Source organism: Acinonyx jubatus, chromosome B4, assembly GCF_027475565.1.
Source record: "Acinonyx jubatus isolate Ajub_Pintada_27869175 chromosome B4, VMU_Ajub_asm_v1.0, whole genome shotgun sequence".
Taxonomy (NCBI): domain Eukaryota; kingdom Metazoa; phylum Chordata; class Mammalia; order Carnivora; family Felidae; genus Acinonyx; species Acinonyx jubatus.
The window spans coordinates 56,029,863-56,052,902 of NC_069387.1; the positions used below are offsets into that span (position 1 = coordinate 56,029,863).

Genomic DNA, 23,040 nt, shown 5'->3' on the forward strand with positions numbered 1-23,040 from the left:
TGCCTAAAGTACCAATGTTTCTAGCCAGCCAAGAGGTGATAATGACAATAAGTGGTGCAATTCCAAGTTCTAGTTATAATTATAAAGTACTTTCACGGGCATTACCTCATTTGTTTCCTTCAGCAACCCTCTGATGAAAGTAGCGCAGTTAGCATTGCCAACTGAAGGCAGATATTCATTATATTAACACAATTATTATAGCCACTTAAAAGCAAGAAAATATAATGTTTCCTATAATAAAAATAATAAGGTAGGGGCACCTGGGTAGCTCAGTCGGTTGAGCATCCAACTCTTGGTTTTGGCTCAGGTCATGAACTCAGGGTCTTGGGATCAAGCCTTGCATCGGGCTCGGAGCTGGCATGGAGCCTGCTTGAGATTTTTCTCTCTCTCCCTCTACCCCTGGTAACACTCTATGCACATGCTCTCTCTCTCTATTATTATTATTAAGAAGAAGAATAAAAAGGTAGATGCTCAGCTTTATGCAGATAAATTCTTATTTAAAACTTAAAAATCCCTCATGAATCCTGAGTTTGGAAATTCTACCCTTGAGGTAACATGCTAGAGTTCTTGGAAGACTGGAGGGAACAAAGAAGGTGTTGAAAGAAATCAGTCATATTTTTTTCACCATTGGCCTCTAACACGAACTGTGTGTGAGTGGGGGCGGAGGAAGGTGGTAGAACAGAAGATCCAAAATTAAGAGGCCCCCATCTTGAGCCTATTATAAGAAATAAGGACTCCCTCTGCAATGCCTACTCTACACACTTAGAAAAGGACGTTGGTCTCTATGAGGCTGACACACTGTTAAAGACCCAGTTATAACTCTGAATTTTGACAAATTATTCATAGATCAACCCAATTCACTTCTCACTTTGCCTACAGCAGTGGGGGAGAATTACTGTCTACAACCACTAATCCATAGACAATGCCAACATATTTCCTTCGAGAAATGTGAAATGTTGGAGTCATTTAAAAGATTAATGTGAATGTAAAGTTTTCATTATACGTGTATCTTAGTTTTGTATCCTGGATCTTATAATACCTAGTTTTCTGACCTAAGACAAAGTTTTCACTTCCAAGTCACAGAAAAAAAACCTGAAAGTACTGATCTCAAAGATTAAATATGATAGGGTTACACATATGGGGAGAAGAAGTTTGGAGAAGACAGGACGATGAGACAAATAAGGAGGTCAAGGCAGAGTTTGAGTAGGATACAAAGAAAAGAGAATGTTAAAACCAGACCAAAAAGGCAAATGAAACCTAGTCCAATTTCAGGGTAGTGTTCGTTAGCAAAGGCTACAAAATGTCAATTAGTGGTTTGACTGTCACACCCAGTTAAGATAAACAATCACCTTTTACGTGTCATGCCCATTAAGAAACAGACAGGCACAGGTAATTAAACTAAGGACTCTTCATTCACATACTATTATAGAAGACAGGAGGTAAATAAACAATAGTGATAATGAGGTAATAAGAACTAACAGAAGTGAGCTAGTGCCAATAGGGTAGCCTAAGCCAAATCCTGACAAAGGTGTTCAGAGAAGGTGTAGAGTCTTAAAAGGTGAACAAAAATTCACTGGGTAGATAAGACAAGGAATGGCATTTCAGGCAGAAGAAACCACATATGAAAAAGTACAGTAGTATTAAAATTACAGTACTGAAAGAACCAAAAGCAGTTTGATAAGATAGCACAAGAACTTGTACCTCAGAAAATAGTGAAAAGTAAGGTTAAGGGAAAAAAGGGGTTGAGTCAGATTATATATGGTCTTATGTTCAATGCCAAGTAGTTTGGTGGAGGACAGTAATTTTGTTCCAATTCTAGTTTCTCTGTATAATAAGAACATAAGCAAGGTACTAAGCCTCTGTTTTTCATTTCTAAGATACAAAATAATGTTAACCTGAGAGTTTTTGAGGATTAAATGAGATAGCTCACATAATATCTGGCAGAAGAATCAGATCTTTGTTAAGGTGTTTCATCTCCCATCCCCAAGACACCAATGGCCCCATTGAGATGAGGAGGTATAAACATCCTTTCAACAAATATTTTGAATATTTACTACATGCACTACCCTCACATTTAAGGAGTTTAACATAGGGGAAGAAACTGACAAATATATGGACAATTATATTACAGTGCAGTTAGGGTAACAATGGAGGCAAATAATAGTACTTTAAAAAGATGACAAAGTTAGGGGCACCTGCGTGGCTGTCAGTTGAGTGTCTGACTTCAGCTTGGGTCATGATCTCCTTGTTCTTGGGACTGAGCCCCACATCGGGCTCACTGCTATCAGCAAGGAGCCACGATGGATCCTCTGCCCCCCTCTTTCTGCTCCTCCCCCACTTGTGCTCTTGTCTCTCTCAAAAATAAATAAACACTAAAAGAAATGATGACAAAGTTAAAGCAGTGAGTACAAATAACTCATTCTAGCAACTGAACTTGGAGAGATGAGGAGGAACACACAGAGGTGATGGGAATGAAGAAAAGGTAAGTTTTGCTTCTTGCGTTTCTAGAAGGAAGAGATGCAAATTTGCCTACAAGCTGAAATGGCCGTGGCAAAGAGATGTTTAACATACCATTGATGTTAATATAGAAAAATGAAAAGAAGCAGCCTGCCATAATCTTTGTATGTAAAAGAATTCTATTTCAAGTATGGTATTTAAAGTTCTCCTCAAGGTAAAAGTTATTCTCATCTGCACTGTTAACGACCCAAAGTTTGAATGAAAATCAGCTTGAGAACTTGAGAGCTCAGGACATTTGGGAAAACCTATACTATCTTGGCTTTATTAGGTAAATTAAGATATCTGGTTGCCTTACATTCAATCAAATTTAATAAACAGTGAAATACTCTTCAATACAATGGTAGTGACATTATTTCTAAAAGACCAAGAAAAAGAGAATAAAGAATGTCAGAATGTATGTTGTAACCGAACAAGACAGGAACCTGAACCTGTAAAATGTGGACTGGATTCTCATTTGGCTTTAACACTGACTTGCTGTGTGATCTCAGGCATATCTCTGCCTCAGTCAGTCTCTGTCTCTCTATCTCTGTCTCTATCTCTCACAAATGAGGATAGAATCCTAAAATGTGTCTACATTTTATTCACATTCTGAATTTCTATTATTCCACAACTATTTTGCTCCCAGACATAATGAAAACTAAAACAAAATTTTATTAAGATACTCTCCAAGGCATTTTTGCTTTAGTACTTTAAACTCAAAACAGTTTAAACTGAGCTGATTTTCAATTAAAACTTTCTGGAGATTTGATCACCACTGAGGCATTAGAAACTTACTTTAGCAGAAAATTATTAAGTAATACTTTATTATCTAATATTTCAAAGGAATTTAGGCACACACGGGCTAAAGAGTAACATTAAACTATTACTGGCAAAATTCCTAATCAGACGAAACACCGTAACTAGTGGTTAACAGCATGGATTATAGTTTAGGTTGACTTCAATTTGAATAATGCCCCTGACACTTAATCACACAGTGACATATTTAGTCATGTTTTCTCATCTGAAAATGGAGATAATATGAATATTTACTTCATAAGAGTGGCACTTCCTGAAATTGGGACAACTATACATAGCAGCCTTGGTTATAAGGTTTATATATAAAAACTTATAACCATATAACCATATATAAAAAAACATATAAAGATCAAATGAAGGGTTTCATACAAATTCTGAAACACTACAGTTAACACATTATATGGACTTAACACATGTTACATTTTCCCCCACCAATACGTCATTATTTAATCAGTTTTGATGCAGATATTATGTCCCATATTATAATATTCAACCTCATTCATTGTTACCCTTAGCCTCTAATAGTTAAAGACTGATAGAGCTTAGGGACTACCAAGTATAATGCAACTATATTACATAGGCCAGATGTTTTGAGCTGTGAATTTTCTATGAAGTTTGGTACTCCATGTCAGTTAAGAGACACTGGACAAGGAAGTCTCTCATGCCAGAGTTTTGTGAATAATGACAGGCAAAAATTCTGATGGAGGAAAAAGATACAAACAAAAATACATTAATACATTTTCTCCTGTTTATAACTTTTAAAATATCTTAATTGGTTGAAAAACGTAGCTGGAATAAAAGAGCCATTTTTCCTTCAACTCATAAGCAAATCTAATTTTCTTTCTAACCATGTCACCTCAGTGGCCTCCTTTTGTATGACACACCATTCTCTTCTAACTTCTGAATTTTTGTTAGTTTGCTGTTGGCAGGGATAAGGTCGGAAATAATAAAGACTTTCTACTGAAATCTGCTTTCCCCCCTCAATGAGAGGAAGCAAAGGCATGAATATGGCACCCTCATAATGATTTAGCTGGGGCTTAATGAAATTTTCATCACAACCTGCTGTTCATTTTAATGGCCTTTGAAAAACAATGGAAAAAATAGCTTGGGGGAAGAAAGGATTTTTCTGTGGCATATATTTGTGAGCTTAACATTTAGTTCCATTCACCCTATCTCCGGTCCCCTCACCCCCATATTGCTGCTCTCATCACAAAGCTATTACAATGTTTTGTAGTTTTTGAGTATAAGTTTTGCAGTTCTTTTGTCACATTTATTCCCATTTTATTCTTTTGATGCTACGGCACATCACAGAACTATGATCATTTGTACTATACACACACACACACACACACACACACACACACACACAGTGTCTTCCTAATGCTTAGATAATATCACACCTTGGTATCCACTCTTGTGTCCAACCATAACTTATGATTAATAGAGTATTTAAAGCCGATGTAACTTTCTATTTACTGTTGGGACTTTTACACATCTCGCTGGATATATTTCCCCATTTTTTTCCCTTTTCAGTTAAATAAACATTTGTTGACATTCTATTCCTTTCCTATGATATGATTTTCTGCCTTTCTATAGTATTTTTCTAGGTGATTAAGAACATCACTCTATTGAATACATAAATTGCTGCTTGACATATCTCTCAATCGCTGCAGTTATTAAACAAACATTCCTGTCAGGGCAAATTTCCTTATCAATAAAAGTGAGGGCATTTACATTTCTGTGTACCAGAAACACAAACTAGGAATCTTCTATATGTAAACAGAAGTGCACCGTAGTGGTCTTGTTCATACATAAAGTATCTTTCTTGAATTCAGGCTTTTACATGTTTGCCATGGTCAATTTATATTACTGCTTCCATAAAGACAATCTCTGCATTTCTCAATGCCTTCATTGTATTATCTTGAGCTGAGCTTTTAATATATCTGTATGAGGAAAACTCCAAAACAATTGTGGAAAATACAATAATGAAAACAGTATAATGTCCACATGTAATAGTGATGTTTCCTCACGTCAGCTCCTGCTGCTGTGGATCCTCTATCTCTGCTCTTTTGCTTGTGTAGCTGTTACTAGATAATATACTTTTCTCTTAAGTCCCAATACCTCAAAATGTTTCCTGCTAAGCAAATTGGGAGGCACTGTCTAGGGTCTTCTTTCCTTTGGGGAATTATTCACTTGGATCTGGCCTGTCATTTACCTCCAAAATAAGGGTCTATGCAACTACTTAGAAGCCAACATGATACCCTGGAGAAATACCAAGGTCATATACAAAATTTCCAGGGAGAACATCATCTCAAGTACACTCTCCTCCCACAAAAATACTTTGTAATCCAATATATACACTGCCCTGGTAGTTCTTCCTAGACCTTACACCTGGGCCACAAACGTATCTTAAAGAAAAATTAAAAATTGACATGGGAGGGAAACACTTCCCAACTCATTCTATGAATCCAGCATTATCTTGCTAGAAAAATCAGACAAAAACATTACATTACAAAAAAAAACCAGTAACAGCAACTCTAGACCAATATGACTCATGAACATAGATGAAAAAATCCTCAATGAAGTATCGACAAATTGAATCCATTAATATAGATATTATAAACCACAACTAAGTGGAATTTACTCCAAGTTTGCAAGGTTGGTTCAACATTCAAAAATCATATCACATGAACATGCTAAAGAAGATAGAGTGTATTATGCTGAGCAAAATAAGTCCATCAGAGAGAGACAAATGCCATATGATCTCATTCATATGTGGAATTTAAGAAACAAAACAAATGAGTAAAGGGGAAAAAAGAGAGAAAAGCAAACCAAGAAACAGACTCTTAACTATAGAGAACAAACTGATGGTTACCAGAGGGGAGACCAGTGTGGGGGTGGGTGGGTGAAATACGTGATGGGGATTAAGGAGTACACTTGTGATAAGGGATACGGGGGTGGCTCAGTGGATTAAGCAACAGACTTTGGTTCAGGTCATGATCTCACAGGCTCGTGAGTTCCTGCCTGGTGTCAGGCTCTGGGCTGACAGCTCAGAGCCTGGAGCCTGCTTCATATTCTGTGTCTCCCTCTCTCCCTGCCCCTCCCCCAATCTCTCTCTCTCAAAAATTAATAAACATAAAAAAAGGAGCACACTTGTGATATGCACCCAATGTTGTATAGAAGTGTTGAATCACTATATTGTAAAACTGAAAGTAATATTACACTGTATGTCAACTAACTGGAATTTTTTTTTCAATTAACTGGAACTTAAATAAAACCTTAAAAAATAAATCATCTAAATAGATGAAAAAAAATTGACAAGTTTTAATAACCATTCATGGTAACAACTCTCAGCAAACTAGAAGAAGAAGGGAATTCCCTCAACTTGATAAAGAATATCTACATAAAACCACAGCTAATATATTTAATGATACCTAGAAGCCTTCTCCTTACAACCAAGAACAAGGCAAGGATGTCCCATTTTACCACTCTTATTCAACACTGTACTGGAAGCCAGCTAATGCAGTAAGACAAGAAAATGATATAGAAAGTATACATGCTGGGAAGGAAGAAATACAACTGTCTTCATTCACAGATAACATTATTGTCTATATGGAAACTTTAAAGAATAAACAAAACTCCCGGAGATAATAACTAAATAAAGCAAGGTCACAGGATACAAGGTTAATATTCAAGATCCAATTGCTTCCCTTTATACCAGCAATGAACAGTTAGAATTTGAAATTAAACATACAATATAGAGGCACCTGGATGGCTCAACTCGTCAAGCATCCAACTTCAACTCAGGCCATGATCTCACTATTTGTGAGTTTGAGCCCCATGTCTGGCTCTGTGCTGACAGCTCAGAGCCTGGAGCCTGCTTCAGATTCCATGTCTCCCTCTCTCCTTGCCCCTCCCCTGCTCACACTTTGTCTCTGTCTCTGTCTCTCTCTCCCTTAAAAATAAATGTTAAACAAATAAATAAAAATACATCATGAAAATACTGTGTATAAGCATAACAAAATATGTAAAAGATCTATATGCAGAAAACTATGAAACTGAAAATAAATCAAAGAAAATCTTAATCGAGAAATATTTTTGTATTCATGGATAGAAAGATTGAACACTGTTAAAATACCAATTCTTCCAACTTCCCAGGAAGTAATTCTGTAGATGGCAAGACCAATTCTAAAGTCTACAGGGAAAGGCAAAAGACCCAGAATAACTAACACAGTACTGAAGTAAAAGAACAAAGTTGGAGGACTGACACTTCTCAACTTTGAAGTCATAGTTATTAAGACAGCAAGGTATTGGCAAAAGAATAGACAAATTGATCAATGGAACAGACTATAGAGGGCAGAAGTAAACCCACACAAATACATTCAACTTAACTTTGGTGACAGAACTAAGGAAATCCTGTGGAGATATGATATTCTCTTCAATAAATGGAGCTAGAACAATTGGACATCTACATGCAAAAACACAAACTAGACAGAGAACTTAAACCTTTTACAAAAAGTAACTCAAAGCAGATCATGGAACTAAATTGTAAAATGCAAAATTACATAACTTGTAGAAAATAACAGAGGAGAAAATTTAAATGACATTAGGTTAGGCAACATACATTTAGCTATAGCATCAAAAGCATGATCCTTCCAAGACAAGAGGTAAGTTCAACTTGATGAAAATTAAAAAATTTTGCTCTACAAAAGAAAATGTTAAAAGAAAAAAAAGAAGCTAGCTACAACCGGGAAATAAATATTTGCAAAACAGATACCTGAGATAGGACTTGTATCCAAAATACACAAAGAATTCTTTAAACTGAACAATTAAAAAAAAAACACCTCAATTAATAAACTAGCAAAAAATGTAAACATACACAAAGAGACATACAGATGGCAAATACACATATGAAAAGATGCTCCACATCATATGTCATCATGAAACTACAAATGAAAATGATGAGATGCCACCACAAACCAATCTGAATGGATAAAATCCAAAGAATTGACAATATCAAATGCTGGTGGGGTATGGAGCAACAAGAACTTACATCCGTTGCTGCTGGGAATGCAGAGTCTCACAACCACTTTGAAAGATGGTTTGGCAGTTTCTTATAAAAGCTAAGCATAATCTTACCATACATTTCAACAATCACATTCCTAGGTGTTTACCTAGTTGAGCTGAAAACTTATATCCACACAAAAACCTTCACATAAATACTTATAGAAGCTTTACTCTTAACAACCAAAAACTGGAAACTAAGATGTCCATTGATAGGTGAATAGATAAACAAACTGTGGTACATTCATACAATGGAATTTTATTCAGGGCTAAAAAGAAATGAGCCATGAACAGATATGACAGAAACTTAAATGCACATTGATATGTGAAGGAAGCCAGTTTGAAAGATACATACTGTATGATTCCAATTGTATGGAAGTCTAGAAAAGGCAAAACTACAGAGATAGTAGAAAGATCAGAGATTGCTTAGAATTCTGGGGAGAGAGGGAGGAAGGAATAAATAAAGCATGGGGGATTTTTAAGGTTATCAAACTGTTCTGAATGATACTATAAAGGTGGACAAGTGACAAAATACATTTGTCAAAACATGTCGAAATGTACAATACAAAGATTGAACCTTGATGTAAGAAGATTCTACAAGGTAATTTAAAAATTTGAGAGATAGCAGGAAAAACCACAGAAAGAATTTAATGGTATTAAAAATGCTTGGAAAAACCTCACTGAATGAGGTAGAGGAAAGATTACCTAAGTAATTTTTGAAATGAATGGAATCTGTAAAACTAAAGGCAAAGGAATTGCACATAAGTACTATATTCTATTTATAAGGATGTTTCCCATGGCAGTATCAGTTAAAAATTCTGATACTGTTATACATATACACGGGAGTTGAACAATAAGCAAATGGATGGTGGATGGTAGGTTCTGGGTTACTCACAGTTGGGATGGGAATGGAAGCATCCACAAGGAATAAGGCTGGAATGATCCATGTGGAAATGGATTACAGTTGCACACATTAGTAAGAACTCATGTTTAGCTTAATATATAGGCAGACGTAGAAATATTTATAGATATGTATGTATAAAGGTTAGCACGCACACATATATTTCTTTGTTCTGTCAGATAAAAGGCCCTAAAGGCAAGGACACCTTGGTAGCAAGGAACACTCTTTGTGTCCAGATCTGGCTTTCTAATACCATTCTCCAATAAAAGAAACCAGGGCTTCTTTGAGAAATGGCTGATTCCAGAACCAGGGCATGTAATACCCAAATGAGTCTGCAGCACCTTACAGTTCCAGAAAGTCAAGACGTGCTCAAGAAAAAAAAAAAAAAAAAAAAAAAAAAAACACTACCCACAATCACCGTGATATGTCAATGTGACACAGCGGTCAATAGAAAGATTTTCCAATGGTCAAAGCTGAAACAAGTTGAGCAACAAAATAAAGTAGAATTGGATTATAAGTCCAAGTATAAAATATCCATGCTGTCCATACTTAGATAAATAAATGATTGAATGAATAAATGATGGAGAAAAGATAAATCTCTCATGCAGAAGAATTCCAAATTAATTATGTAGATACTGTACTCTAAAGAGGGGGAACACAACTCCCTACTCTTTAAATGTGGGTTGCACACAGCATCTCCCTTCCAAAGACTAGGGTATGGAAAGGGGGCAGGAAGGTTAGCTTTATAGTGGAAACACCCGACAAACACTGTTTATCAGCCAGGTGATCAAGGTCAACATCAAATTCATAAATCAAATAGAGAGTAAGTACCTTTGATATTATGTGACAAAAATGGTACTTTACCTTATGATCTTCCTCCCCAAACATATAACCCTAGTTCAATCAAGAGAAAACCACCAGACACTTTGAATAGAGGGATATTCTACATTATACCTGCACAGTATTCCTCAAAACTTTCAAGGTTATCAAAAACAAAAACAGTCTGAGAAACTGTCACTGCCAAAGGGAACCCAGGGAGACATGACAACTGAATGTAACATGTTATCCTTGATGACATCTTAGAACAAATAAAGCATACTGGTGAAAACTAATAAAATATGAATAAACTGTGGACTCTAGTTAATGATAATGTATCACAACCTAAAAGATACAAAATAATTTTAAAAGCATAAAATTGATCATGCAAAACGAACAGAATATGTGAAACTAAAGATTAAAGAGAAATGCATCATAAGGATAAGAGTTGTTATATCAGAAAGCTACTAATGTAAGCAATTTTTATTTTCCTTTTAATTTTTATGTGTTTTTAAACACTTCTTAAATAAGAAGATAGTATTTTTAATATCAAGAAAAATTCCATCACATTAAAAAAATTGTCTAGGTCCTCCTCAAAACCCCATTTTTATCTCCACATGGATGAAAGCCAAAAGTCTTTGGCTGACTAGATTATCTCTAAAACTCTTTCCAACTGTAAGATCATGTGAATTACATAAATTATAACTAAAATCCATGTCCCAGCTATGCATCTGGTAGGAACCCAGAAATATTTAATTACCATATGACTCCCAAATATACTGGTTAACATACATTTTGTGCCATATATACTCATAATTTGCCAGTGTCCTAACAACAGACTAGAAATGAGCCCAACTCAGTGTTACAGAGTATAAATGCAGTATATTTTTGGTGTAAAATATGTCTTTTTATGTCACTATTTTTTGTTTGTTTTAAATTTCCATCTGACTCTTAAGTAGAAGGCATGCTCTTGTGTGCAATGTGGCATCCGTGCTTAGGAAGAATACAGGTTTAAATAGGAGTTAGTGAACATCTAGAACATAAAGGGTGACTATCAGTTATACATAAACTGTGTAATTGGCATCGGTTGTTTTATTTGTTTGTTTGCTTGAATTTTACTTCATGTGCATATCACCCATTAGCTACTACCAGTAACTATTAAAGAGATTTAGAAGATGAAATCTTAAAAGAAAGGCATCATGGAAGCTGAACAAAATGGGAACTTCAGCATAGCTAACAGAGAATAATCAATGATTTTAAAATATACAATAGGCCTAAACCATATTAATTTTGGAACAGACTGAACTAAGGTAATATAAGATGCATTCATGAATAAAGATTATAAAATTTAATAAAGTTGTGAAATGGCCTTGGGGACAAAAACTGGAGATGAACAAACCAGCCTGCAGATATTTGGGGTTGTAGGCGGTGCCTATTCCGGGCTCCGCTCTCACATTCTATTCTTGAATCCGTAAGTTTTACTAAACCACAATTTACCCATGTGTGAAAGTAAGGAAGACATCATAACAGAAATTAATGATTTAAAACACTGGGACAAACTGAAATATTTCTGGAAAAAATATCTATCCATCTTCATAGCATTAGGTTTCCATTTCGTACAATTTAACTTTGAGTATAAGTAAAAAACAAAAAAACAAAAAAACAAAAAAACAAAAAACAGAACTAGAAGTTAAAACCCAACTCTTAAAATCAGGAGATGGCAGCAACTTTGCTTTCTCTGCTAACCTTTACCTTCTGGCTCATTTTTGATGAGCTCTTCCATTTTCCTCTGCTTCAAGGTGTCAACAACGTCAGCTAAGCTGCCTTTGCGCCGTTCGGGAGTTCCCAGGGCCGTGCTCGACAAGGACTCACCACTCTGCCTCCCACCTTCTTCTGCTTTCTGAGGTGAGGTAGATGAGTTGTGTGGGGCAAATGAAGACATAACTTTATTGCCATCAACTTCCTGAAAGAGAAAGCAAAGGAAAAAAAATTTAATTCTGGAAGCTTTATTTTTTTTTAATTGGTTAGGTGGCTTATTTAGCTAAAGCATGAAAAAGCAAAACTTCATTCTGCAAGACTAAAAGAAAGAAAGAAATTAAAAAAAATTTTTTTCAACGTTTATTTATTTTTGGGACAGAGAGAGACAGAGCATGAACGGGCGAGGGGCAGAGAGAGAGGGAGACACAGAATCGGAAACAGGCTCCAGGCTCTGAGCCATCAGCCCAGAGCCCGACGCGGGGCTTGAACTCACGGACTGCGAGATCGTGACCTGGCTGAAGTCGGATGCTTAACCAACTGCGCCACCCAGGCGCCCCGAAAGAAAGAAATTAAAAAAAAAAGAATGCATTAACTTTACAGGCTCATACAGTGCGAGTCAAAGATCAATTCACAGAAGAAATAAAAATATGGAGATTCTCTGCCTTAAGACTGAAAACAAATGGGGAAAAAAAGCCTTACACAAAGCCTGTATTGATTACATGTATTTTCCTGCTTTGAAAGTCTTAGATTTTCCTATGAACATCAAATGCACAAGTCATCTGTCCTAAACATCCTCATGATATTGCAATATTTAAATAAGTAACATCATGCACTTCAAATTTCATTTTAAATATCTGCCTCTTCTTGATGGTGCTCCTAATTAAAGTAGGGTCCTTTTTTAGTTCTCCACCTCCCTCTCATGCTTTTAAGAAAGCATCAGCCACACAGGTTATTTTGACATCAGATAGGAATACTGAAAGTTTATTTCTGCCTATGCCAAAGATGTTTCCAAATCTATTTGTTACTGCAAGCATTGTTTCTGTCAATATTCTTCTCTATTTTGCACTGTAAGCTTCACATGTCCTACAAAAGAAAGGTTCTTGCAATCTTTCCCTGTTCATATTTGTGTATGTGTATGAAAAGAATTTATTCTATAATTCTAAAATTTGAAAACATATTTGATGTTCTTTTTATCCTTATTTTCCCCATAATTTCTTATCCAACTGTAGCCATCTACCTAATATTTGTGGTATCTTTTGTATAAAGGTACTAAATTGATTTTTCATACATGTGCAAGAGGAGTGTTATTGAAATGCTAAAGAAAAATTAATTTTCATACTTAAAGGTTTCCCTTTTATAATCTCTTACTTCCATAATCCTTTAACTTCCCACAAAGCAGATTTCTTAAAAAACTTGTATCCTAAGATCTTTGAGGAAGTTAGTCTCTCTCTAAGTACAGTTCTTAATTCTACAGTATTAAAAGTTTCCATTAAAACATATTTGAAAGGCATCTGGGTGGCTCAGTCAGTTAAGTGTCCAGACTCTTGACTGCAGCTCAGGTCATGATCTCTGGGTCATAGGATTGAGCCCCACATTGTAATCTGTGCTGAGCACTGAGCCTGCTTGAGATTCTCTCTCTCTCTCTCTCTCTCTCTCTCTCTCTGCCTCCTCCCTGCTCTCTCTTTCTCTTTCTAAAATAAAAATTAAAAAAAATAGAAATATATTTGAATGTACACACATCAAATATTCAGAATAATACATTATATTCTTGTTTATACATTTCTTCTGTAAGACATGTAATAGGATCCCTTGATCCCAGAACAGTGACAAATCACACTGATTTGATATCTAATGTTTTTAAGGTTAATTCTAACATATTTGACTAGTTAAAAAATATACTAAAATATTTGTCACTTTAACTTCTAAAAGCAGATTAAAATAGAGATGTCAATACAAATATAGTCATAATATGTTCATATGACTTTTTGTTAAAGGATAATAATACAAGGCATTAGCTACGGTGTAAGCATCAGTGTGTTGAGGGAGACTAGGCAATGTGCAGAAAGTAAAAGTAAGAAATGTGTGCAAATAGAATCTTCAAAATTATAATTCTACACCCAAAATGGTTTCTATTTCTTATAAACATTACAGAATATGCAGAAAACATTACTATGTATTAAATGAATATTCCATAGATAATACTTTCATATATGAATCTTAGCTTATAATGTACTTGGATTTAGAAATCAATACGCAAAATGTAATAATTACAAGCCCCTTCGGGCTAAGTGAAGGTACACTTCTAGAATTATTTACTTAAAACCCACACATAAATACAAGCAAATCCATAAACACACACACACACACACACACACACACACACACACCCCTGATAAAAGCAATCACAAATCCATTCAGTAAACTAAGGAATGTTTTTATGAATGGTCCATAACACACATTAGTTCAGTTTCATCATCAAATCAGAATATAGCAAAATCTCTGTATTCATTTTCCACAGATCTTTCTTCTCACTTATGTCCAGGGTCAAAGCAGAATAACCCCAATATTAGCCTCACTTTGAACATTTCTATTCTATATACATTATATGATATGATAAATCACATTATATGATGACAAACATAACAAACAAGAATTTGGCAGCTGCACTTCATTGCCCATAATTGAAAACTACAAATATCTTTCTATAGAATCTTTAGTAGATGGAAAGACAACCAAATTATATACAATCACATCGATTAAGGTATCAGAAAATATTCCAAACTAAAGTAAAACAAAGTAACATCCCATTTTGCATGTCTCTAATTTTTTACACCTTGCAAAGCAGGGCATATTTAAAGAGGTTACTATCATTTCACAAATATTCTAAACTCAGTTACCACAACAGTATTAAAAGTTAATTATCAAGGCTAGCTCATGAACAAATATCTTCTCATCTGGCTATTTCACCTGTCTGATTACATTTCAGCCTCTAGCACTGTTAATCCCTTTAACAGTTTTATGTGGTTACCAGATATTGTAGGGTGGGACTCCACTGTTCATCTGCATGGTGAATAGCTTGATAAAGAGTGCTGGCACTCTTCAGTCAAGAAAGTCCTATAATTGTCCATTTCCTCCCTGGGATTGCATTTACTGTACCTAAAGTAATGACTGCATTTTCCTCTTCACTTTGCTGGCAGGCGAACATCCAGAGTCTACTAACAGAAGTGTTCATGGTCCAGACCAGCAATATATATTTCAGCAAGTTTTTGTGAGTGCTAAAGGCAAGCTTCAATATTTTGCAGTAGAGCTCTCAGAACTGCGAGGCAGGATTTCTAAAGTCTAATGATAAAAGAGGGTTCTAAACTTTTAGAATAAAATTGATAATTTTGTTACACTTGAACACGCTTTACCTAATCCTGCCTCCTTTGTCACCATTGCAACCATGAGACAAAGGAAGGGATATGCTTACTGTATCTATCTTTATTTAAATAACTTTTTAAAAAATGCATTCTTAAACTGAGTGCAGCCACTCTGGAAAATAGCATGGAGACTCTGCAAAAAGTTAGCAACATCTTACGACCCAGCAACTACACTACTAGGTATTTACCCAAAGGATACCAAAATACAGATTCAAAGAGGCACATGCACCCTGATGTTTATAGAAGCATTATCAGCAATAGCCAAATTATGGAAAGAGCCCAAATGTCCATTGGCCAATGAATGGATAAAAATGTGGTATACAGATACAATGGAATATCACTGAGCCATTAAAAAGAATGATTTTTTTTAATATTAAATATAATTGATTGTCAAGTTGGTTTCCATACAATACCCAGTGCTCATCCCAACAGGTGCCCTCCTCAATGCCCATCACCCACTTTCCCCTCTCCCTTATCCTCCATCAACCTTCAGTTTGCTCTCAGTATTTAAGTCTCTTACGGTTTGCCTCCCTCCCTCTCTGTAACTTTTTTTCCCCTTCCCCTCCTCCATGGTCTTCTGTTGAGTTTCTCAAGATCCACATATGAATAAAAGCTTATGGTATCTTTCTCTTCCTGACTTATTTCACTTAGCATAATACCCTCCAGTTCCATCCACGTTGCTGCAAACGGCCAGATTTCATTCTTTCTCATTGTTAAGTAGTATTCCATTGTATATATAAACTAGTCACACACTCTGCTCACTGAGTCAGCCAGGTGCTCCTTAATATGTATGGGCATCACTAGCATCCTTTCTAGTACAACAAAGTTTTTAATTTAGGAAAAAAAATACAGCACAGAAAGTTTCGACTATCTTTAACTAGATTCTCATTAGTGCAAGTTCATGATTTTTGGTATTTCATAGAGGTAGCATAAAATGAACTACAGATACCTAGAGAAAGTATGAACAAGCTTTAACATGGTCATGTTTTTCTGGTAATGTGCTGTTTTTGTAAATATCAACAGGGCAAGGCAAAACAAAATTTGAAAAATATCTTCAAAGCCATATTACTTAGGTTAAATGGGTAAAGGTGGGCAAAAGTACAAATGTTCAGTTATAAAAGAAATTAAGTCCTAGGGGTGTCATGTGCAGCATGGTGATTGCAGCTAATAATATTGTTTGTGTATTTGAAAGCTGCTAAGAAAGTAGATCTAGACCATTCTCATCACAAGAAAAAAATGGTTATGTGTGGTGATGGATGTTAACGAGACTTATTGTCATCATTGCACATAATACATAAATATTGAATCATTACATTGTGCACCTAAAATGAATAAAATATTTTGTCAATTATATCTCAATTTAAAAAGTACATTATTTGGTCATTCCTTAAATTCTTTTAAAAACAGGTGAAAATATATGTTATCACAAATGTCTATTTTGAAACTAAATTGCACTAATTGCACCTGCTCTGTCAAGTTGGGTGATGCCACATTCACTCTAGTACTAGAAAACAGTATCTGATTATTATGTAAATACGCAATTGATTTTAAAGCTTTATTGGTTATGGTAATTTTTCATAAAAGTTCTTAATGATGCCCTGAATTGATTATCCTTTCGGGTTATAGATCTCTCTTTTTTTTTTTTAATGTTTATTTATTTTTAAGACAGAGAGAGACAGAGCATGAACAGAGGCGGAGCAGAGAGAGAGGGAGACACAGAATCCGAAGCAGGCTCCAGGCTCTGAGCTGTCAGCACAGAGCCCGACACGGGGCTCGAACTCACGGACCGTGAGATCATGACCTGAGCCGAAGTCGGACGCCTAACCGACCAAGCCACCCAGGCGCCCCGGGGTTATAGATCTCTTGATGATAGCTGGAGATGCTCTCCCAAACACACATGCACATGCATACAGGCAGACACACACTCATGCAATTGCACACACAATTACACGTACAGTGTTAGAGAGTTAATTTTCTAATTTCATAGTTCCAAATGTGAATTGTCTCCATAAAATCCCCTAGAAACTCTTATAAATCACAGATTTCAGGACAAGAAGCTTTGACCTAAATGTGTATCTTCCCAGAATCATACTCTAAACTCATCAATACATATAATTAGATGATTTTAACGTGACCAGTTAATACTTGCAAAAAAGAGACTCAAAATATAGATTTCATTGATATTTTATTCAGATAAACTTAGCTAAAGATATATATGCTAATAAATGAAACTTTTACTGTTCCTAAGATAAGCATCTAGAAGGAGATTAGTATTTTAATTATACTTTAAAGAATAATAAACACCTCGAAGAAAAGAATGCATTACTAATGGCAATCTTGGGCTTCTTAACTCAGCAATCACCTTGGGATAACATGCACGTGAATTCAAAATGGAAGGCAGAACAAATTGCTAACACTTATAAATGAATATTTCCAGTTTTAAAAAGCATACTAGTTCAGTTTCAACTATGAATTTTCCTGAAGACAGAATGTAAACATATGAAGGATACACTGAGGCAAAAACCAACACTTAAAAAAGCTCAACAGAGAACACTAAGAGTCTTTCTTTGGTGAACATGATCAAATTCAGTATTCTGGGAACAGGATATGGTCAGTTCCTGAGACCTATAAAACAAAAGTAAGCACTTATAGTAAGATCTCTGAAGGGTGTCTGTTATACTTGTGATTACTACTGGTGTTAAAGCTATCCAATTTAAAATCTTTTCTAAACTTTTGCTTTACAAAAAAAAAAAAAAAAAAAAAAAAGCTGCCTGATGTGTATTTAAGTCCAGTGGCTCACAGAATAAAAACTGACAGAAACACTTTTGTTTGGGCCTATTTTCATAGTTACCTAGACACAGACCTCATCAGGACTTGTCACCTTTCTATACTAGAAAAAGCCACCAATAATACTTTTGTAAAATTACTGAATTTGAAAAACAAACTTTACCAAGTTTTATAAGATCAACAATTCTTAAAGTTTAAATCAGTATAAGATAGACCAATCAAGATTCCAGATATTAGATGAATAGTTCATAAATCTATCTAGTGACCAGCAAGTGATACAGATGCTTCTTTTTTTAAGTTCCCTAGGGGTTTCTGACCATACGATGCTAGTCTTGGAAGAATCCAAAGTCAGTTTTTAAGGGCTACTTATATTTATTATTTCAACATCTTATGAGATATTGAAATTCCCTGAAAATTAGTACTCTCAGTCCTTAAAAATCATTAAATCTTCACAATTTTAAAAATAGGAAGAAATTCTAAAATACTAAAATATGTACTACATCTTTTTGCTCTATACTCCATGGAGAAAGTTCTACATTCCATATACTGATTAGTTCTAATTTTTAAAGAATATTGCAGAAACCTTAGAAGTTCATCTGTCTCTGTAATACAGACACAACCCACTCTTGGGGCTGATCTAATATTTTAAATAGTGACAGACCTCATCACATTTAAGTGAAAGATTATTATTTTATAAAAATGGCTCCATTATATTTCAAATATAGGATCTAGTCCATATTTCAAAATTTTTTATGTGTTTTGGACAGTGCAAACAGAAGAAGTGAAAGCTGTTTGATGTTTCTTCAAAGTCTAAAAATGTGGAATCTTTTAAAGATTCCTTCCCTGTGCAATAGGATGGAAATTCAACAAAAGTCTAACTTGGCTTTTGTTTTTTTGCCAAGCACGGAGATGAAATGTTAGCTTAGGCTCATATTTAATTATTGATCAGAAAACTAAATAAACATTTAAAAGCACATTTTATCTTAAAATGCATTCACATGGGACTAAATAATACAAGACAAGTAATTGATATAGATACGGTTCTCAGATGGTGGTCTGTTCAACCAATATGACTGGCATCATCTGAGGGTACTTGACACATTTTTCTCGGGACTTACCCCAGACTTTCTGAATCAGAAACTCAGAGGGTAAAGCCCAACTATGTGATTTAACAAGGTTTCCAGGGGAGACCGATACTCAGTAAGCCTGAAAACTACTGGTATAGGAAAAAAAACTAAGAGTTAGAGAGGCAAAGGGGGAGATGACTAAAACCTGCAGTGGTCACAATGCATCACAAAAATGATGGAATTTAATGGGTTTCAGAAGAGAGCTGAATGGTAACACATCGCAGGGGGGGAAGTGATGGGGTGGAGGGTAAGAATGGCCAATATATGTTGGAGGAAAATGATATTGACTTAGTTTTTTAACAGTCATTTTGGCACAGGTTGAAACAAGCTTCTGTTTGCTGATTTCCTGGAAAATCTGAGATTTATGTCAAAATTGCATTGTGGAAATGGACGGTTTTAAGAAATGTACTAAAAATGTGATTTGAATTTATTAATAGTTTAATCTGATTTATAATATAAAAATAACATAATAATAGTAGGTTTCCTTTGTTGTTTTTTAAACCAATATCATATATGCCATCTAATTTAATTCCAGTGAGTGAAACAGAAATTTAAGGGCAAATTTTCTGACTCAGTAAGAGACTGTACAGATAGGAAAAACAGTTTTGGAAAGTATCTTCATCTGAGAGTAGATGTTACACAGGCAGAAGTTTCTAATGGTTTCTTTTTAAAAACTCCTTCAGAATCACACTTACTAAGAATCTCAGAAATGCAGCATTCAAGAATAAACTGTATGTTTTCATGTGCTCTCAAAACCACTTAATAAGCAAAAGTGGCATTTAGAGTATTCTAATACATTAACTAATAGAACCTGTAAAAACAAAGAACATTTTGTGCTGTGACAGTCTCATTATCTTCCTGAGGATTATTTCTGTGCTGTGTCTTATTTGTGTTTAAACAATCTAGCAAATACATTTTACGACATTTGATGATCTCTTCCCTGAGGGCTCAAAGGTCAACCATAAGATGTTTCTAAATAAAAATTAGGCTACATGTCAAAACACTTTCTTTAACACTAGAATTGTAAATTATATAATACTATTTTAAGAAATAAAGAAAAAAAACATTTATTGTAACCAGCCACTAATTGCATATAATAATTCATCTATCATTTTCCTAAGAAGCCTCCAGAGCATCCTTACAATAGTTGTTAATAAACTTGACTAAATGCCTTTTCACTCTGAGTCTGGAGGAAGAAATGAAATGTGAGGAATTCTTCAAATAGTGATCCGTTTAGGAAATGGCGAGCAATGGACACAGTTTCTTACAGAGAGCAGACCCCCAGTAAAATTAATAAGCTAAGTGTTTGCTAACATCATTTATAATTGGGAACTGACTACATATTCACTGATATGTGAAATAAACTGTGATCCTCCATGCAGTATAACATGATGTCAGCAAAGCAGTAGAAAGCACTGGCTAAGCAAACTGGAGTCAGGAGTCAAGATGTTTGAGTTCAAATCCAGGCTCTGTCATTTATTAACTATACAACCTTTGGCAAGTTACCTTAACTCTCCAAACCTCAGTTTCCAAATCTATGAAAGGGGATAATTAATGATAAGTAATTCATATGTACTATTATGCAGTATCATTGATCTCTAGAATTTAACAGTAATGAGAATGCTTACTAAAAAATAAATATTATTTCATTCACTCAATTTTCTCTTTCATCCATGTAACATAAATGTTTTGAATGCTAACTTGTAAGGCAGTTAATGATGGCATCTAAGCACAGAGAAGCCAATAGCTTTGGTTCAAATCCTAGTTCCACCATTAACCAGCTGTGTGACCCTCGATAAGTTAATCTTGCTGTGCCTCAGTTTCCTCATCTATAAAATGGGGATTATACTAGTATCTACCTCAATGAGTTGTTAGTGGACTATGAGTTACAAAATAATGAGTTATAGGAGTTAGGAGACTACATGAGTTAATACAGGTATTACAAATCATAAAACTCATAAAAATGGTAACTGGGAAATGACAAGAGCTATATAAGTATTTGTTAAAATGAGCTCTAAGCATTATATTAGGATATAACCATGAACAAAACACATAATATATAAAAATAAATATAGAAAAAGCCAGTCTCTTTACTAGGAAAGTGGAGAAGATATTAACAAGAGACAAACCCCTTTCCCCACCTACCCCACCAAAAAAAAAAAAAAAAAAAAGTATTTTTGCACATTTATGTAGCTTCATAGTTCTTTCTGCTAAAATAAAACTGCATTCATGGAACCAATTTTTTAAAGATTAATTTAGGGGCACCCGGGTGGCTCAGTGGGTTGAATGCCCAACCCTTTGATTTCTGCTCAGGTCATGATCTCACAGTTAATGAGATCAAGCCTGTCTATAGCTCTGGGCTAACAGCGTGGAGCCTGCTTGAGATTCTCTCTGGGTTGCTCTCTGCCCGTCCCCTGCTTGCACGTGCACACATGAGCATGCTCTTTCTCTCTCTCTCAAAATAAATAAATAAAAATTTTTAAAAAGATTAATTTAAACTTTTTTAAGGTGGACCATTTTTTAAAGATAAGCTAATACAAACTTTATCTTAAGGAAAAAAAAAAGAGTCCACAAAATGTCATGTGACACATGTGACATTAGTGTGCTTTTTATCTCTTGTTGCCATTATCATGCCACTCAATCTTCACATTTCACAGTTTCCTGGTTCTCCACAAAGTGATAACTCAGAGAAATGATCAAGGAAAGAATGTTCAATCACTCCTCATTATGAAATAAAACTTTTTAAAGTCAAAGTCTGAAAAGAATTACAGTAATGATTTTTCATAAATACATGACACCAATTATGCCATATTTCAACTTTTCGTTCATATTTCTCTTTCTTCTTGTAAAATAGACATATCAAGATTTTTTTTTCTTCACAAGAACATTGGCACCGCTAGATTCTCTTGCAAACAAATCTTTTAGTTCCCTTACGCTATAAATACAAAATGGCAACAAAGGTAATATGAGGAAGGAAAGATTACAAGCTAACTCTCCACTTTTCCTATTATCCTCTCTCCTCTAGTACTTGAACAGAGTCCCTTTACCAGTATGTCTTTTCACTAGATCACACTGATTTCATAGCCAAAAATCAGTTCATTCTGTTATGTCATTAGACTAATCCCATCTTCCTATTAAAAACAAAAACAAAAACAAAAACAAAAAAAAAACAAAAAGAAAAGCTAAAGGCCTATTTTTCTATACAAATTAAGACTCTCAATAGAGCACTATGTTCACAGCAAAAGTAACACTTTTTCTTTGAAAGGGACCTTTAGCAGGATCTGACCATATGCAATGATTTGACATAAAAGAAGCACAGCTTCAGTTCTCATTCCAAAATAAAGATAAGGCATTAAGCAGTCTACATACTCTTATAAAATTCCCACGCTGGCCCAACTATTTCTTCATAATATAAAACATAATTTCCTGAGCCTGTTTTAGTGCGCATATAAAGGCTGTGTTGTAGCACAGACAATCCCTGAGATACTGGCATTCCTTATGTAAAATACTGGGTTCTCTGCAAAGATTGTTTTCACACAATTTATAGGAGTAATGCTATATATAATTTTAGTCATTTTAGTCTGATACTTGTGAAAATTTGTAAAAACATTTCTAAACTATTAGGCATTTTCCTGACCAAATATACAAAACCTTTTAAAATTCACTAATGTTTTCAGTGAAATTATAGCTACTACTCCTGGAGTTCTTAAAGACACTGTTCTGAAAGTTTTATGGACATAATTTTACGATTCTCAGAGAAATCCCATGCAGACTGTTATTCCTATTTAACAGATGAGGAAATTAAGCTCTGATGGGTAATTCACCCAAAGTAATAGTAGGGAATGGTAAACTGAAG

General features: G+C 34.9%; 1 protein-coding gene across 42 annotated transcripts in view; it reads right to left on the reverse strand.

The window, feature by feature from the left end:
- Nucleotides 1-23,040, reverse strand: part of SOX5 (SRY-box transcription factor 5) — a 1,008,244-nt gene that overhangs the window by 296,520 nt on the left and 688,684 nt on the right. For 38 of the 42 annotated variants that reach the window (XM_053225987.1, XM_027035741.2, XM_053225993.1 and 35 more), the window contains one exon: nucleotides 11,840-12,056. In XM_053225987.1, coding sequence (XP_053081962.1) covers nucleotides 11,840-12,056 — 217 coding nt within the window. The remainder of the gene's footprint in view (nucleotides 1-11,839; nucleotides 12,057-23,040) is intronic. The other 4 variants (XM_027035748.2, XM_027035745.2, XM_027035737.2 and 1 more) reach the window with 1 other exon arrangement.